Genomic DNA, 19,924 nt, shown 5'->3' on the forward strand with positions numbered 1-19,924 from the left:
TATGATGGAATATTACTAGAATATTACCATGTATAATACCACAACTTCTTTATCCATTCATCTGATGATGGACACTTAGGTTGCTTCCACGTCTTGGCTAATGTAAATAGTGCTGCTGTGAACATTGGGGTGCATCTATCTTTTCTAATTAGAGTTTTTTTCATTTTTAGTTTTTTAAGGGAACTCCATACTGTTTTCCATAGTGGTTGCAGCAGTTTACATTCTCATCCACAGTGTAGGAGGGTTCCCTTAAGAAACGATGTTAAAACAATTACTTCCTATTATATTAATATTACCGTTATTTCTTTTAAGAAAGAGTGCTTTAACTCATGCACATAAATGCATGCACACACACTCGGAAAGATAAACCCTCAGAGTAAAGAACTGCCCTTCAGTTGATAATGTCGAGCTTTCTGGAAAGCCAACCACTGAGAAAGCCTGGTGTGGGGTATCTGTCTCATCCTTTGGCTGTGCGTGGGGACCTAGGCTTCATCTACATCACCTCTCAGCAAAGATTAGTGAATTTGAGAGCCCCAATTTTCTGCAGTGAACTTCTCCAGTACATGAGAATAAATCAGCTTCTCTGAAAGCCATCCCCTCCCTGGATAAGGAGCAGAAAGATAAAAGACTAACTACAAAAATCTTGTGCCCATTATTCATCCATTGTTCACCACCACTCCAGTGTGCGTTTCCAAAGTCAATTTAAGTCTGAAACTTCTGATTCCATCTCAGTGGTGACAGAGGCCTGGCCCAAAGCTTGGCTGGAGCTGTGGCGTGGCCTGCTCCCAAGTCAGCCGCAGAAGGAAGTGCTATCTGCTAATATTCCACTATTAGACCTAAATCACTCCAAATAACTTGCAAAGACCCAGGAAGCCGTCTCTAGACCCAGATTAGACTGGGATGCTTTGGTGCTTGATGGACACCTATCTAATTGCAGTTTGATTGGCTCCGAGCAGGCCTGCAGAATGGAGAAATGGACTCCTTCGTTCTGATAAAGATACTGATGCCCCAGCTTTGTGCCAAGCGAGAGATCCGCATCATCATTCCAAAGCAATTTGTAGGGGATTAGAATTATTTGAAGGGGGGATGCACCCGTGACCAGGGTTGTATAATTCTGGACTCTTAGTCACAGTTGACGGGCCTTCACCAAGGCACATTCCCAAGCATCACACTGTCCAATTTGTATTCTAATGGCGAGGAAGGGGTGGGCCTCTTGGGAGCTTGGAGTGCACAGCAAGAATCAATTTCATTCATCCTTGCAAATGTTCTCCCACCTGAATGTGGGCTTCTGAGGATGAAAGAGGAAGCTGACAACCAAGAAATAACACCAGGAGATGAGGCGCTCATTTTGAAAAGGGGCCAAAGAGATGAACGGGCCATTAGAAAAGGATCAAAAATGTAAATACAAATGGCCAACAAATAGAATTTAAATGTTCAGTGCCTCTGGTAACTTGTGAATCCATACAATGAGATACCGTTTTTTAGGGCATCTGATTGGCAAGATCAAGTTTTGATAGTCTTGTTTCCCAGGCTCCAGGGAAACTGACACCCCATAGGAGAGAGTAGAAAAAAATTGCAATTTTTTCCAGAAGTCAGTTTTGCTTTACATATCAAATGTCAAAAACATGTGTATCCTTTGATTCCATGATTTCACAAATGTGTTCCAGGAAATGATGGAGAATGCGCAAAGATGTCCCTCTATGAGAATGTTCACTAAATATCTAACAGTGGGAAGTTGTTTAAGTCAGTTATGGTCTCTCTAAGTAGTGGAAGAGTGAGCAGCTTAAATGATATGGTAGTTGTGTTGAAATAGACAGGGATTCAAAATTTACTGTTGTTCTAAAAGGGCTACAGACAGTAAGCACACTTTTTATTGTTTACTCATTGTTTCATTCAACAAATATTACTAAAAAAGAGGAATACATGAAAGATAAAGGTAGTTCCTTGCTCTTATAAAAATTGCATTTACTGGAGTGATGGAGTCTGGGGATTGGATAACAATGAATAAATTACTGAGAAAACTATAAAGTTAGTGACTTAATTAATAGATCTTTCTGACATTTTATACTGAGATCTGAATAACAAAGAAGAGAAAGTAATGAGAGCACCTCAGGCATAGAAAACAGCTAGTGCAAAGGCCCTGAGGCAGGAGCGAGCTTTAGATGACATGATTAGATACAGCTGGGTCATGCAGCTAAAGCAAAGTGTAAGAGGGGCAGAGTGGTAGATGAGGTCAGAGACTGGGCAGGAGCTGGGTCATGTGGGTTTGGCAAACCAGGGTAAGGAGCTGGGATTTTATTCTATGTGCTGTGGGAAGACATTGCAGATCTCAAACAGGAGACAATCTCATTAATGTTACTAAACTTCTCTCTGGCTGCTGTGTGAAAGAATAGATTTGAGAGCATAACAATAGAGGCAGAGAGACCAGTCACCGGGACTGCTGCGCTGGTCTAGCCAAGGCTTGGGGATGGCTTGGATTAGGATAGGGGGTGGAGAGGGAAAGAAGTAGGTGCAGTCAGGATTGACTTTGGAGTTAGAACCAACAGTACTTGCTAATGGATGGATGACTCCTAAGATTTCCCGTCTTTCCTCCTATTCCCATCAAATGCCTCCAGCTCTAATTCTGGTCCTTCCCTACCAAGGTTCATCTACACTTCCTGCCTTAGGTTCTGTGGGATGACTTGGACCTAAACTAAATCTCCCTTTCCTCAAAGCTAACTCAAGCTGGTTTTCATTTCTTGCAACCTTGACGGAGGCCATGCAGCAATAGCCCTCTAAGAAGGGCACAGCAGTTGAAGCAAGCAAAGCTCAGAGAGGTAAGGCAGCTTGTCTAGTTCAGAGCAGCAGAGCAAGGATTCAAACCCAAATCTTCAGAGTCCAGAGCTAGCGCTTCCTCCTCTATGCCACGTGCTAGATTGACACAAAACACCCAGCTGCTAGTTGTCCACCAAAATCAAAGCCCAGCCCCCTTGTTCCATGGAAACAGAACAATGGCTGCTGAACTACATTAATTTCCCAGCCTCCCTTGCAGCTAGGAGTGGACCTATATCTTCCTCCAGTGGAATATTAAGAGAAATGATGATGCAAGCAGAAACCATTTATTTATGGCTTCAATTTATGCAGATCACAATGAGGCTCTGGGGGATAATGGAACAATGACTTGGAAAGAACCTGAATCACAGAATGACCACATGGATCACCAGCCTGGAGGGCCTGCCCTGGACTGTTATGTGAGAGAAAAAGAATATAAACTTTATTCTTTAGTTTATATTATTGTTCGGTCTCCTGATTACCCTATTGTTCAGTCCAGTCTTACCCTAAATGATCTTTTTTTTTTTTTTTTTTTGTGGTACACGGGCCTCTCACTGTTGTGGCCTCTCCCGTTGCGGAGCACAGGCTCCGGACGCGCGGGCTCAGCGGCCATGGCTCACGGGCCAAGCCGCTCCGTGGCATGTGGGATCTTCCCGGACCGGGGCACGAACCCGTGTCCCCTGCATCGGCAGGCGGACTCTCAACCACTGCGCCACCAGGGAAGCCCTGATCTATCTATTTTTAAATACAAGTCACCTCTTTTGTTAAAAAATAATTGAACCCCATAAACAATACCTGCAGACAATGGGTAGATCCTTGAGTCTCCTTACTCCAATCCTTGGCTGAATTTGTCTAATTAGTGGACTAGATTCAATGCCTGGTGCTCTCCCAGGAGTACCTTTAAAACCCAGTTTGGGGGACTTGCCTAGTTGTCCAGTGGTTAAGAATCCACCTTCCAATGCAGGGGACGCAGGTTCGATCCCGGAGAACTAAGATCCCACATGCCCTGAGGCAACTAAGTCTGCAGGCTCTAGAGCCCCCGAGCCACAACTAGAGAGAAGCCCGTGTGCTGCAATGAAGAGCCCATGCACCACAACAAAGATCCTGCGTGCCACAACTAAGACCTAATGCAGCCAAATAAATAAATATATATATATAAAAATAAAACCCAGTTTGGGTTGGAAAACAGAATCAACAAGACCTTCATGCATGAGGTATGAGAATTTTTAACATACTATTATTTATTTATAAAAAATATTTGAATTAAGTATGTATTCCTTGTTCTTAATAAATGCTAAACAATTGATAAAGCAAATTTTAAATTATGCAATCTAATATTAATTCCACTGGGAAAGAAATCGATTTTTTAATTAAGCTTATTCCAGAAGGGCCAGACTCTGGGGGTCATGAGATCTGGCTTTCATATGTTAAAGAATCATTTTACTAAAGATTTTGGTACATTAGTCAAGGAGCAAGGTGAAAACCCTAGTTGATCAATGAGAATTTATTTATATCAGCCATTGACCTCCTTCCCAAAGGGTCCAAATTTGAATACCATCCTAAGAGCCCCAGAGATGGGTGTGACTCAGTCACTTTGGGGGAAGCACATCCAAATATTGAAAGGAACCCAATGTCTCCCTGACCTTCTTTGTGGTTCACAGACTGACAAAGCTTTCCAAAGTCCACCAGAAAAACATCCCACCAGGAGAACTTGCTCTGTGGACATCAGGTGCATTTGGCTGGAGGTGATAACACTACTTGTATACTCCACCAGCCTTGCCAGCGCTGCAGAAAATAAGGCACAAGCTTGCTCCCCAGAGCTGTGGGTATAGATGTTTCTGGCTTAAACCTAGGTAGGAGAGGTGGAGAAGGACGGTAAGGAAAATGGGCCACATGCTTAGTGGGAAATGCACTGTTTGGGGACTCAGGTGGATATGGATTTGAATCCTGACTCTGCCACGTGTTTATCAACTCATTAACTTCTCTGAATCTCAGTTCTTTATAAAATGAGAATTGCACCCACCCCAGAGAGTGTTATGAGGAGTAAGGAAGCATCTATAACATAGATAGAATGTGCTGGCACCGTCAGCATTCAGTAAACAATAGCAAAACAAAACCCAAACTGATCCTGCCTTGAGATAAAGAAGTCAGCAAGCCTTGCCCTCCTGGCCACGTCACTGTGACGGAACGCAGCATGCCAGCTGGCCCCAAGGTTTCTGAATTGTCAAGGACAGGCTTCTGTGGATGCTGCTGAGGGGTGGGTGGATGTGCTCGCCGACCACATCCCAGCTGTTCTCCTGCAGCTGTGGCTGCCCAAACCTTTGAGCTCTCCTCCTGGCTGAGCCAGCCAGCAAAACCTCACAGAACAGCCTGCTTTCCCACCACCTTATTCCATTGTCCAAATGCATGAAACGGCAATGAAGACATGTGTTGTTTGCTTTCTATTCCTGAGGCTGACAGTTTGCTTATCTAACCAAAAAAAAAAAAACCTTTATTTTACCTTATTTTGGTCCTTACCACTAGACAGCAAATGACCGGCCTATGGGAAAGAAAGCTGCAGAGAAACAATGAATGAACTAAGTCTTCTTTTCTTATAATGAGCACAGGCACTGGGTTTTAGCTTAAACACATGTACATACTATCAAATATGGAAAATTGGGTGATTTTCTCAGTATGGTTTTAGGGCTCCCTCCCATGTGGAGACAACGCTGATTGGTCCAATAGCCATCCACCCCCTTCCAAGACTGTCCTCATACCTTACCAGTCTCTATAATGAGTACTTACTCCCTCTGACACTTTGATACTCCTCTGTCTCCCACTTCTGCAAAGCATGTGGGTCTTTCAGCAGCCTCATACCTCCCAGTACACCCTTAGCACCCTGGGTCATGCTCCCGACAAAAACGTGCCAAGATTAATAGAAACTTCTGGCTGGTCTTCCACCTCTTGTTTCTCTAAACCATCTTCCATTGACCTCACTTACATTATTCCTCGGCTCAGTAACCGTCAATGGCTCCCTATTAGTCATTCTGCAACCAAACTTTCCCACATTATCACCCTAACCTGCTGTCTCCATGACATCTCTGTTCCAACACACGAATTCCAACTAGATTTAACCACTCTTTAATGAACTTGCCCACCTTTTGCTATCTCCAGGCCTTTTTTCATGGCATGCCCCTGCCTGGAATACTCTCATTCCTTCCCTATCATCCATACACTAAAATCAAGTCCATCCATCAGAGACCATCTCAAGCAACACTTCTCTAAAGACTTTCCCAATCCTTCCAACTAGTAATGAACATGCCTTCTAAATCCCGTGACATTGCGCACTTTCCTTCTGTCACTTCTGCTCCTCTACCTTGCAGTGTCAACTCCAAAGAGTCTACAGGGGCTTCTGACCAGCAGTCTCATTAGAAGGGAAGGCCAGAGACTGGCCTTAAAGCTGCATTTGCTCCAACAAACAAAAATCCAGGACTAGATGGCTTCACAGGTGAATTCTATCAAACATTTAGAGAAGATCTAACACCCATCCTCCTCAAACTCTTCCAAAAAATTGCAGAGGAAGGAACACTCCCAAACTCATTCTATGAGGCCACCCTCACCCTGATACCAAAACCAGACAAACATACTACAAAAAAAGAAAATTACAGGCCAATATCACTGATGAATATAGATGCAAAAATCCTCAACAAAATACTAGCAAACAGAATCCGACAACACATTAAAAGGATCATACACCATGATCAAGTGGGGTTTATCCCAGTGATGCAAGGATTCTTCAATATATGCAAATCAATCAATGTGATAAACCATATTAACAAATTGAAGAATAAAAACCATATGATCATCTCAATAGTTGCAGAAAAAGCTTTTGACAAAATTCAACACCAATTTGTGATAAAAACTCTCCAGAAACTGGGCATAGAGGGAACCTACCTCAACATAATAAAGGCCATATATGACAAACCCACAGCAAACATCATTCTCAATGGTGAAACACTGAAAGCATTTCCTCTAAGAACAGGAACAAGACAAGGATGTCCACTCTCACCATTATTATTCAACATAGTTTTGGAAGTTCTAGCCATGGCAATCAGAGAAGAAAAAGAAATAAAAGGAATACAAATTGGAAAAGAAGAAGTAAAACTATCACTGTTTGCAGATGACATGATACTATACATAGATGCCACCAGAAAACTACTAGAGCTAATCAATGAATTTGGTAAAGTTGCAGGATACAAAATTAATGCACAGAAATCTCTTGCATTCCTATACACTAATGATGAAAAATCTGAAAGAGAAATTAAGGAAACACTCCCATTTACCATTGCAACAAAAAGAATAAAATACCTAGGAATAAACCTACCTATGGAGACAAAAGACCTGTATGCAGAAAACTATAAGACACTGATGAAAGAAATTAAAGATGATACCAACAGATGGAGAGATATACCATGTTCTTGGATTGGAAGAATCAATATCGTGAAAATGACTATACTACCCAAAGCAATCTACAGATTCAATGTAATCCCTATCAAATTACCAATGGCATTTTTTACGGAACTAGAACAAAAATTCTTAAAATTTGTATGGAGACACAAAAGACCCCGAATAGCCAAAGTCGTCTTGAGGGAAAAAAATGGAGATGGAGGAATCAGAATCCCTGACTTCAGACTATACTATAAAGCTACAGTAATCAAGACAATATGGTACTGGCACAAAAACAGAAACATAGATCAATGGAACAATATAGAAAGCCCAGAGATAAATCCATGCACCTATGGTCAGCTAATCTACGACAAAGGAGGCAAGGATATACAATGGAGAAAAGACATTCTCTTCAATAAGTGGTCCTGGGAAAACTGGACAGCTACATGTAAAAGGATGAAATTAGAACACTCCCTAACACCATACACAAAAATAAACTTAAAATGGATTAGAGACCTAAAGGTAAGACCGGACACTGTAAAACTCTTAGAGGAAAACATAGGAAGAGCACTCTTTGACATAAATCACAGCAAGATCTTTTTTGATCCACCTCCTAGAGTAATGGAAACAAAAATAAACAAATGAGACCTAATGAAACTTCAAAGCTTTTGCACAGCAAAGGAAACCATAAACAAGACGAAAAGACAACCCTCAGAATGGGAGAAAATATTTGCAAATGAATCAACAGACAAAGGATTAATCTCCAAAATATACAAGCAGCTCATATAGCTCAATATCAAGAAAACAAACAACCCAATCTAAAAATGGGCAGAAGACCTAAATAGACATTTCTCCAAAGAAGACACACAGATGGCCAAGAAGCACATGAAAAGCTGCTCAACATCACTAATTATTAGAGAAATGCAAATCAAAACTACAATGAGGTATCACCTCAGAGCAGTTAGAATGGGCATCATCAGAAAATCTACAAACAACAAATGCTGGAGAGGGTGTGGAGTAAAGGGAACCCTCTTGCACTGTTGCTGGGAATGTAAATTGATACAGTCACTATTGAGAACAGCACGGAGGTTCCTTAAAAACTAAAAACAGAATTACCATATGATCCAGCAGTCTCACTACTGGGCATATACCCAGAGAAAACCATAATTCAAAAAGACACATGCACCCCAATGTTCATTGCAGCACTATTTACAATAGCCAGGACATGGAAACAACCTAAATGCCCATCAACAGACAAATGGATAAAGAAGATGTGGTACATACGTACAATGGAATATTACTCAGTCATAAAAAGGAATGAAATTGGGTCATTTGTTGAGACGTGGATGTATCTAGAGACTGTCATACAAAGTGAAGTAAGTCAGAAAGAGAAAAACAAATATCGTATATTAGCGCATGTATGTGGAACCTAGACAAATGGTACAGATGAACCGGTTTGCAGGACAGAAATTGAGACACAGATGTAGAGAAAAAACGTACAGACACCAAGTGGGGAGAGCCGCTGGGGTGGGGGGATGGTGGTGTGATGAATTGGGCGATTGGGATTGACATGTATACACTGATGTGTATAAAGCTGATGACTAATAAGAACCTGCTGTATAAAAAAATAAATTAAATAAAATTCAAAAATTTTTTTTAAAAAAGTCAGGACAAAAAAAAAGCTGCATTTACACAAGCACCATGTTTCACTATAATCACAATATATGAGGAGAGGGGCTGATGAGATGAAAAATGGAGCTGCTCAGGCACCCTCCAAACCCCAACTACTGAGACCTCTTTGCTTTGTTTTTCTTTCTTCCACTGGACTGCAAGTGTCTTTCTTACAGACAGAGGCTGTGTTCCTCAAGCAAACGCCTACTGCAGGGTCAAGCACAGTGCCAGCCGTAGAATAACTGCTTGACACAAAACACACTAGATTTATTAGAGCAGGTGATGCCTCTGGGACACATCCAGTTAGCACAACGTCTTCTCGTCTATGCAAAACAAGTAAGCCCTCAGCACCCATTGCCTCGCTGCCTCTGACTGAAGCCAAGGATGTGGCAGGCGGCCCCTGCCTTTAACAGGCTCCTACGACAGCTCCTGACCTCCTTCTCCTTTAAGCTGCACTTTTACTTTTGAACCTGAATTTACCCAGAGAAACATAATGGGGTGACACCCAATCCGAAGGGACAGCTCCTGGTGCCAGCCCTCAGTGGAGTCATGCCAATCACTTCACGTTGTTTTGCCAGCTGGGAAGAAATCCTTAATCAATTTCACCAGGAATCCACTCTCTGAGGGTGCCCTCTCGCCAGCAGGTACCATCTCTCGTTGGAAACAGACAGCACATTGCCCCGCCCGCCAGTAGCACAGGCGCTCCCTGCACTGGGGTGGCACCTCCTCCCACCAGCTGGAGCCCCATCAGCCTCACTGACACAGCATCCTTCCTGGAAGACTAAAGCTCTCCGCGGAAAACGAAGGCTTCCGCAAGGGGGTTGGAGGGGCATCCGGGACAGTACCTACCCCTTCCAAACAAGAGAAAAGAGTGGCCGAGAAATGGACACCCCAGCACTCCTGTTTTCCTATTTAAATGTGAAGCCAGATTTTAACCTCTCCCTTGGCAACTCTGCATGGGACAAGAGAGAGACTAAGAAATATTAGTCTTATGCTGCATTAGACATTCATTCCCCCCCACCCCTTATTTCGTAATAGCCTTAATCGTTTTTTTAACTCTTGAACCCAGGTTAGCCCACTTCCTGTGCAACTTTTTAAGGAATTCAAACCCTTTGCAGTAAAGAAAGGCAAGCATTCCCTGGAGCTTGATATTAGGAATGTTTCTAGACGGCTGGTTCAGAGCATGTACATTTGTTAATTTGCAACCTAAACACACCCCACGGCCTCATTTAACTCTGAGTGCTCGTGTATGCATTGCAACTGCCTATGCCTGGTTCCAACTTCATCAAGCACTTAATGAGTAACATTAATATTCGTTGTCTTCTCCATGGGAGCTGATGCTCATCAAGGTAAATAGCTGCTGGCTGTCTCCACAGCCTGTGGTTAGGCTAAGAATCGTCTGTCCTCATCTAGACAGTGGACTGTTTGTCCCCCCCCCCCCAGATGGAAAAACCCTGCTGGGTACTTTCCAAAGGTTTCATTTTAAAATGTTTCCACTTACAGATCTTTTAAAAATACCAAGGGATTTGGAAGAGCAGTAAGAAATCTACTATCTGGGTGATAGTCATTCAGAGATTCTTGTAGGGTGCCTATTACATGCCAGGCACTAAAATAAGTGCTAGGGATGTAATGATGACCCCAGGCGGTCCTGGTTACTGCCCTCAAGGCACATACAGTCTGATGGGAGAGGCCCAACTAGGTAAGGGTCATGTTAACCAGTGCATAACTGCAAAGTGAGATCAGTGTTAGGAAGGAAAGCATGCAGTGCTGGGAGAGCCATCCCTAAGGAGGCGAGGTTAGAGCTGAGTTGAAAGATGGATAAAGGAAGAAGTCTGTTGTTCACCAAGTATTAGGGCTGGACCTCTCTCTCTCTCTCTCTCTCTCTCTCTCTCTCTCTCTCTCTCCACCTCCAACATCCAGTACAACTCCTCTATTTATAGATGAGGAAACTGAGGCCCAACAGAGCTAAAACTCTTGCCCAAGGTCAGAGCTAATTATAGAAACCAACGATCCCAATACCCAATCTCTTTCTGCTAAATCACATGGATTTTATTTATATCCCAGCTACAGATTACCTCAATGCCAATAAAACACAGAATATTGAGTTAAAACCACACCCCTCAAGACCACAAGCATAAATAACGATCGCGCTTTAATGTAGATGATACCTTTTTATTTTGCAAATCCAAAGAGTTCTTTCTCATCGTATCAAAATCCAAGACAGCTTGTTTTCTGTGAGAACGCGAAGGCCATAACCCTGTTTGAAATGCACTAGCAAATTTCTCTAACCGTGCAATGCTAATTTAGGCGTGAGCTGTGTGTTCAGGCTGACTTCATGCCCCGGCTAGAGTTTCAGATTTGCACAGGGCGATTGGGTGGCTCTTTGCTGTTTCACTGCAAAGATCTTTCCCTGGACTCCGGAAGCCTCTGGGGAATTTACCGCGGCCGAAGTGGCCGTGTTCTCGCCAGTGTGTGCATGCGCGCTGCATGGCGAAACATTCTTTTGAAAAGTCCGTGAAAATCCACTCGCAATCCGTGCGTGTGCACGTAAAATCGCAGAGCAAGGACCGGAAAGACCCGCAGCGGAGCACACCCTGACCCGAGGTTACTTCTGGGGAGCCGCAGTCATGGGGAGGGGATGTGATATGGTCTTCTTTTTACTCTAGATATGCCTGAGCTTTGTAAAATTGTACACAAGAACGTATTCGCGTATTACACATTTAATACATTTATGTTCATTTTTTAAAAGAAGATTCTTAAACAAACAAACATCTCAGTACAACAAAGGTGCATCGCTGCAGAGAGCAGCAGCGTTTCTCGTGGATGTGACTGTCTGTTCCAGAAACCTCAGAGTAACACCCCGCGCCCGCCCACCCTTGGACCATCATGGAACTGATGATGGAAACGTACTCTCCAGGACATCCCAGCGGGAGATTAGGAAAGTTGGAGGCGCCTCGCGGGTCGCCGCACTTGGCGCCCGCGCCCCCCTAACCCTGCGTTTAGGGAAGTCTTGACTTTGCAGCTTGCGTACCCCACCGCCGCACTGGTGCTGATGCGTGAAGGTGCTGCCGCGGCGGGCGGGGCAATCCGAGCCCGCACCCCCACCTCCTCTTCCGCCCCCTCCCCGCCGGCCCCGCCCGCCTCGCCCCCAGCCTGCGCCCCGGGCGGCCGGCCCGCCCCTTCCCCTCCGCGCGCAAACGAACCTCTCGACGCAGCGTTCCGCGGCCGCCGGCTGGGGCCGGGCGAGGGAGGGGGTTAGCCCGAACAGCCTGACTCTGCAGTAGTCTCCCGAGCGCGGGCTGCGCCGCCCGAGCCGCTAGGCTGGGGAAGCACTAGCCGTTCGCTCACGGGCCGGCTCCTCCAGGCGCTCGCAGGCATGCAGCCCGGGAGCAGGCGGCGCGCCCCGGGCCGCTGCTGAGCCGGCCCGGGCGGCGGGGACCATCGCCTGCCGAACCCCTCCCACCTTGCCCCGGGGCCGACGAGCGGCGCCCCGGCACCCCCTCTTCGCCCGCAGCCCCGCCAGCGCCACCCTCCGCGGGCTGCAGGGGCTCATGCAGCCGCCAAGGTAAGCGCGGGCTGGGAGCGAGACGGACCCGGCTCTTGACATCCCGGAGGCGCCGCCGCCACTTGCTCGGGGCACGACACCGCTGTGGTCCTCCCCAACCCTGCGTCTCATCTTGCTCCCATCTTGCCCAGATTTGGAGCTTTGCTGCGCCTCGATCCCTTTAGCTCTTGGCAGCAGTAAAGTTTTTGTGGTTTGGTATTTGCTCTTTTTTCCTAAAATGCTCTCCCCGGGCAGCCGGCAGCGCGCGTGGTTGGGCAGACCCGGCGAACGTCTGTACCACTGTGCGCGTGCTGGGAGCTCCCTTTCTCCCGCGCGGCCGTTGCAATCGGCCCGCGGAGCCTGGGACTGAGCGTGCCACCCGGCTGTCCAGCCGTGAACCCCATTGGCACGACTCGCCCGGCCCCCTCCTCCTGCTCTGCGCCCGGCTGCCTAACCAGCTGCAGAGTCGCGGCTGGAGCGCCTGCCCCGGGGGGCGTCGACGCGGCGCACTGTCTGAGCTCGGATCCGAGCGGTCCTTCGCCTGGGAGGGCAGGTGCGCAGGAAGGTGAGGGGCTTGGGGTGAGTGTTAAAGGGATAGGATCTCCGAGTGGCCCTGACGTTCCTAAGTGGACAGGTGGGCCCGGCGGCCCGGGCACCGCGACGGCTGCGCGCGTGGCCCGAGCCGTGGCTCATCCCAGGGAACGAGTGGGGCAGGGGAACAGGTGTATTTAGGGGGAGGGCCGATGTGGGGGACGCTCGGATGCAATTCTTGATTGCATCCTCTTAATGTAATTGCATAAGATTTGCTCGGAGGTAGAATCAATTCCCCCAAATTGAGTTTTTTAATGGGAGCCTGCGAGCTGCTGTTATGTGGTGTGGTTTCGGAAGGCGTTGGATTGTATTTATTTTATAAATCGGATGTCTTGCGATCGGATTAGGGGAAATCGCGCCATCTAGCGGAAGTGGTACGCTGCGCGTTTTTTTTAGGCCGAGAAGTTGGATGTTCTCAAAGTAGGAGATTCCGGCGCGTGGCGTGGAGGCAGGAACCAGCAGGCGGGTCCTGGGATGAGTATTTCTAGGTGTATTTACAGTCCGGCTGAGCGGGAGCTCAGCGACGCCCCCAGCTCCGCACGCCGAGCTCAAGGGCCAGAATTGCACCTCGTACTGAGTGGCAGGCTGTCACCTCGAGGAGATCGTCACCTTCTCCTTCTGGCTTGAGGGTCCTCTAGCAAGAACATAACGCAAAATGTTGCCTGCCGGTGAGTCTGTGCCTGTTCTCTGGGCATCTGTCCCAGAAATCGGAAAAACCTATGCACGGACCGTGGTCTTCTCCCGTGTATCACAGATGAGTGATTTTTCAGGCGAATCTTGAGCCGTAACCCCTAGAAAAGGGATTGGCTGTGCTCTAAAGGGCAGCTGAAGGAGAGAATTGGGAAAGAGTCTGGTGCAGATCTGTACAGGAAAGGTATAATATACCAAAATGGCATTTTTTTTTACACAAAGAAGAGGCTTCCTGCTGTTCCACTACCACAGCGAGTGACAAGCAGGCCTCCTTTATGAGAGAGACATGGTCTCCAGTTAGCAACTGGGGCGGACTTCGCTGGACAGCCAGCTGAGCCGACAAAGACTGTGGGTGGGGCTCCCTGTCCTTGGTGCCTGGTTTTTGCTGCCACCTTCCAGGCCAGATGATATTAGCACTGAGCTGGACTCTCCCTGTTCTGAAGTGTAGTCTGCTTCCTTGTAGAGCAGTGTGGTGTTCTCCTTGTGGGGAGGACCCTTGCCCCCTTAAGATCCTCTGAGCTGTGGTGGCGGTGAGGGAGGTCCCAGCCTCCTTTTTTCAGTAGCCCTGCTCCCATCATTTCCCTCCTAGGTGACAGGTGCTTGTGCTCTGAATAGACATATGGAGTGGTGAGTGGCTTATCTGCTCACTCCCCACGCTATCTCAAACTGCCTCGCCGTTTGCAGGTGTTTATTTAATAACTAGATTTATGACAAAGAGGGTCTTGCAGTAACCTGGCATCTTATTCAAAGAGGGCTTCTCTGACCTTTGCTAAGAAACCTCTGTCTGCTTTCTTTCCTTACAAGCGTCTCCAAGGCGTGACTCGCTCCATCCCCAGTGGGTGTAATAATACAGAATGGAGGATGAGAAGCTCCTGGTTAATATGACCCTTGACTTGGCTCTTCACCCGCCCTGTAGGAGCCCAATACAGGAGTTCTTAGATGAGGAGACGCAAAATAAAATGAATAGGTAGTCAGCATTCCTAACACTGGGACAGGGAGTTTTTCAAGTCACTCTCACAGTGATGCTCGCTGCTTCTAGGAAGCAGGCAGGAAGAGGTGCTGGCATTTCCACTGCTCAGAAGAGGAAACTGATGCCCAGAGAGGTGCAGAGGAATAGCCAAGGTTCTGTGAGTTTAAAGTGCTTTTTTCCCTACAGCCTTGCTACCAAATGAATTAAACTCAAGCACTTGGTTTTACCAAGTATGGCCCCCAAATAGGGCATGCCATAGGCGATGTGTTCACCTATCTCTCCAGAAGCCTGCCATCCAGAAAAAGAGACAGGATATACCCAAATGAAACTGATCATAAACAAAGTTCAGGCTTATTGGAATCTGTTATTTCTGTGAAACAAGGAGGCACTCCTACTTAAAGATCACTGTTCTAGAACTTGACTTACAACATCCCAAGTGTAAGTTCAAACCACGTTTACGTGTCTGCAGTGTTCCTGTGGCTCTCTGGAGAACGGCTTTGCTTTTCAAACAACATTCATTGTTTATCCATTCAGCAAACATAACATAGACTTAACTTGAAGGAGACCCAGGCTTTCTCACCTGTGGTATCCAGCCCCATTCAGATGACAGGCTTCTCTTTTTCTTATTTTGACTGAATGACACCACAATTTCAGCTTCTCTTCCCTTAGCAACAGAGCTCTGAAGAGCAATGAACAGGGCAATGGAAAAAATGAAGAACTGTCTTGCCCAGGTGTGCAGACAAGGTCAGGCAGAAGTCAGTTTCCTTGGTGACAAATGAACATCTTTTAAAACGATGCCAGTTTCTTAGCCAGGTCTGACCTATGAGTAGAAAATGCTGTATCACACTAGAGCCTCTGGGTCAGGAGACAAGAATACCCACTGAGGTGTGAAACTTCATAATCTGTGGGCAAGAGGAAGAAGAAATTTTGAGATTTGGGCAGAAATCAGAAAAAATGCTAAATGCAAGTACCTTTTATAGCCCCATTTGAAAGATTTAAAGTCACTGCTACTTGACAAACATAAATACGCATTATGTACCTTATAAAATTACTATATCCAGATTACTACTGTAAAAAATTAAAGTGTAGCAGGCACTGTTTTTGTGGAAAATAATGACAAAATTGCCGGTTGAGTTTACTTCTCATTTTTCAACTGTTTGTTTAAAGCAACATTCCAAGATGGAGAACTTTCAGGAATCAGGACCCTGGGTTTGCCAGAGTCTGAAAATCTGGCAGAAACTTGAAAACAAAAGATTCTGTCAACAATCTGGTAAAACAAGACCAATCCTTACAGATTCTGTGTCCTCCACAGGGCATAACAGAGATGAGTGGGTATGAGTACCAGTGCCCTAAAACTTGTTGATTGATATCTCACTAGGGTATCATTTAGTAGTTACCACCCGATAGGGTTTCCACTTCTGTTTTATTTTTTTGTCTTTGGAGATGCTCCGAGCTCAAGGTCTCTGCAGCAGCTTGCCCTGGCTGACAACAACATCTGTCCTGGTTCCTGATGATACCCACTCTATATCTGCCCTTGTGAGCAGAGAGATTCTCCCTCAGTCCTCAGCAAGAGGCTCGGTACCATTACTTATTCTTTTTTTTATTGAAGCGTAGTTGATATACCACATTATATAGGTTACAGGTGTACAATATAGTGATTCACAATTTTTAAAGGTTTTACTCCACTTATAGTTACTATAAAATATCGGCTATATTCCCCATGTTGTACAATATATCCTTGTAGCTTATTTTATACGTAATAGTTGACATGTCTTAATCCCTTATGCCTGTATTGCCCCTCCCCACTTCCCTCTCCCCTCTGGTAACCACTAGTTTGTTCTCTATATCTGGGAGTCTACTTCTTTTTTGTTATATTCACTGGTTTGTTGTGTTTTTTAGATTCCACATATAGGTGATAGCATACAGTATTTGTTCTTTGCTGTCTGACTTGTTTCACTTAGCACAATGCCCTCCAAGTCCATCGATGTTGCTGCAAATGGCAAAATTCCATTCTTTTTTATGACTGAGTAGTATTCCAGCATGTATATATATCACATCTATGGCTGCTTCCATATCTTGGCAGTTGTAAATTGTAAATAATGCTGCTATGAACATGGGGATGCACATGTCTTTTAGAATCAGTGTTTCTGTTTTTTTTCAAGTATGTGCCCAGGAGTGGAATTGCTGGGTCGTATGGTAGTTGTATTTTTAGTTTTTTGAGAAATCTCCCATTACTTCTTCTTAGCACACGTATTCTTCTTGAAGGTGGATGCGAACAATTTTTCGTCCTCTTTAGGAGTTTTCTCCTTGATGACTTCTTTAAACGAGACCAGGTGGAAACGTAGGAACACACAAAGACTGACCCATAATGGCTTCCTAAACATCTGTCATGGTATGAGCCTTGTCGGTTACAATGTGAACACTCCACCTGAGAATTCAGTCTCCTGACAGACTTTTTAATACATTTCCCAACTGATCTGGACCACAGTGTGTATTTTCCTCCAGGTTCGCTATTTAAAATCCATGATATCTAGTTGTTCAAGGTGCTTTCACCGTTTTATCCTCTTCATCAAAGTCCAATCCACTTGTGAGACTACCACATCTTCCTGGTTACCCCTTGCAGGAATGCATTTACCTGGCTGTCAAAGAGGCTAGCTCAGGAAACATCTGCTGGGCCATCGCAGTGACTTGGAAATTTGCTGCCAGTGTGCATTTTGGGCCCCAGAATAGAATAGAATAGAATAAAATAGAATAGATGACTCTTACAAGAACAAGTCCCTTGGACTGCTGAGGGTGCAGCTAAGCTACCCCATGGTATTGCTGCCTCTGCGTCCATTTTGTTTGGCCAAGTGGCCTGTGAGGACCTTAAATTGACACCAGCCCCCTCATACAAGTGCATGCGCTAGGTAGCAGCCAGCCCTCGTGACCCACAGTCTCCCCTCCTCCCCAGGGCCTACCCCTGTGCACCCGTCAGCTAAGACCTCCATCAGGCTCACCGAAAGCTCACTCTTTTGGTTTGCATTGACCTATCTGGCCTTAGCTCAGGAACCCCAAAGCACTCTGCCCACAGACCCTAATCAAGACATGTGCCACAGGGCTTCCCTGGTGGCGCAGTGGTTGAGAGTCCGCCTGCCGATGCAGGGGACACGGGTTCATGCCCCAGTCCGGGAGGATCCCACATGCCGCGGATAGGCTGGGCCTGTGAGCCATGGCCGCTGAGCCTGCGCGTCCGGAGCCTGTGCTCCGCAACGGGAGAGGCCACGACAGTGAGAGGTCCGTGTACCACACACACAAAAAAGGACATGTGCCCCAGGTCCTGTTTTCTGTTTGCACTGGGCCTTGACTTCCCCACGTGGCCCCTAGAAGTGCATCAGGTACTTCCTCCAGGACCTGTGAGTAATGAACTTCCCTATTTCAGTTTCTCTCGTGGTCTGTAGTTGAACCCTGGCTTACCATCCAGCACCTTGTGCTCCACTTGACAAGTGTGAATGTGACAGATTCATAACAGAAGAGCAAGTGGAAATGCATATGTCATTCACAGAATCGTAAAAACTACCAGCTTTCTTCAAAACAATTGGTACCTTGAAAAGGATAAGAATTAATTGGAAAGAATAAGAATTAATGTTTGTTTGGAAGTTTTGGTATATAACTTTCATTTACATTTAATTTAATATCCTTCATGGAAAGAGGTAGAATATAAATAATAAATAGATTTTTAAGACAATTGCACTTTCTCAGATGGGCTTCCATTTATGCAAGCAAAAAGAAATGTAGAGCTTATGGGTGTTCCCTGGTGGTCTTGTGGTTAGGATTCGGGACTTTCACTGCCGTGGTCTGGGTTCAGTCCCTGGTCGGGGAACTGAGATCCCGCAAGCTGTGTGGTATGGCCAAAATAAAAAATAGAGAGAGAGAGAGCTTTGAGTGCAGACTCACCTGTAGACGTGATGAGGCTCATGAGGGCTTCCCCTCACAGGTCCAGACCTGCTAATGACCCCTCACTCCTAAGGTTGGTAGGTCATTCTGCCCCAGAGCAAGGGATTCGTGGGAGTTTAATTTGTGTTGTTTTACATCAGTCAGTGCAGCTAAAATAGTTTGAAATTCAGATTTCGGAATACTGATTTCAAAGTGCTTCCCTTGCTATCCTGAGGCATACTTGTTTTTGTATCCTTGGGTATCTCAAGATCGTATGGTAAGGAAAAGCTAGACGCCACCCTCTTCAATGCTGTGAGGGTTTACATTGCTTTTATTTTTCTCTGCTAAGAGCATTTTGAGAAAGGAGATCCCTAAACTCCAAGCATCTGATTTCTTCATGAGCAAGTGGACGCTATTGGCAGAGTCTACTGACTTCAGGGGTTCATTGGTAGGGAGCATACTGCTCCCTACATACACACACCTGGGCCAAGAGTCAACGAGGGCAAAGCAAACCCAAGCCAAAACGGCACCCAAACCAAGATGGCACGCAGGTCCTCCCCTTCTGGGTCAATGACCAATCTCTAGGGGTGGAAGCCCATCTGGCTTTGAATTTAATTAAGACATGCTCTGAATAACTTGAGGTCTGAACGGACTGCGGTGAATTGATACTGTAGATAGATTTACCTAAACATCTTGTTGTGTTATATTTACCTGTCACTCAGAGGCTATTAAGTCAGGTAAGCACTCTATGAAACCTTGACCTAAAGATACCATTTAACATCCAAAAGAAAGAAGAAGAATCTATAAGTATTTCAACTTCATAAGTTTTTAGGGGGGTAGGGGAGATGGTTCAGGAAAATTTTTCTTTCCTTAAAACATTTTAATATTTTTGTTTGTTTATGGAAAACAGTGTATCTCTAAACATGCTCACATCTCTAATGAATGACCCATCATTATACATATGGAGCATAACAGGAAAAAGTAAACCCCAGTGAAGATGAGAAGTAGCTGTGATTTTGTGGGAAATACATTGGACTTGGCATCACAAGCCCTGGTTTTGAGCCTCTCTCTGCCATTTATATTCTTGGTGACCTTGGACAAGTCACATAATCTCCCTGAGTCTCAGTCTTCTCATTTTGAATCGGAGACAGCTGTGCCCATCCCATAGTTGAGACCACCCTACAGTTACGTGGGAGACTTTGTCTTATAGTGGTTGATCAATAAAACTTGAGTATAACTGATCATGCACTTAGAACCCACCCAGAAGTCAAGGTTATCTAAAAGTCCTTGGGCACTAATTCGAAAAGATA

General features: G+C 45.5%; 1 protein-coding gene across 1 annotated transcript in view; it reads left to right on the forward strand.

Moving 5' to 3' along the window:
- Nucleotides 1–12,375: 12,375 nt before the first annotated feature.
- RGMA (repulsive guidance molecule BMP co-receptor a) overlaps nt 12,376–19,924 on the forward strand; it is a gene marked incomplete at its 3' end in the record, with an annotated part of 42,592 nt that continues 35,043 nt past the window's right edge. The window contains exon 1 of the mRNA XM_082647442.1: nt 12,376–12,472. Within this exon, the coding sequence (XP_082503568.1) occupies nt 12,459–12,472 (14 nt within the window). The 5' untranslated portion in view covers nt 12,376–12,458. The remainder of the gene's footprint in view (nt 12,473–19,924) is intronic.

Source organism: Grampus griseus (genome assembly GCF_964374135.1).
Source record: "Grampus griseus genome assembly, chromosome: 2".
In the NCBI taxonomy this organism is placed as follows: Eukaryota; Metazoa; Chordata; class Mammalia; order Artiodactyla; family Delphinidae; genus Grampus; species Grampus griseus.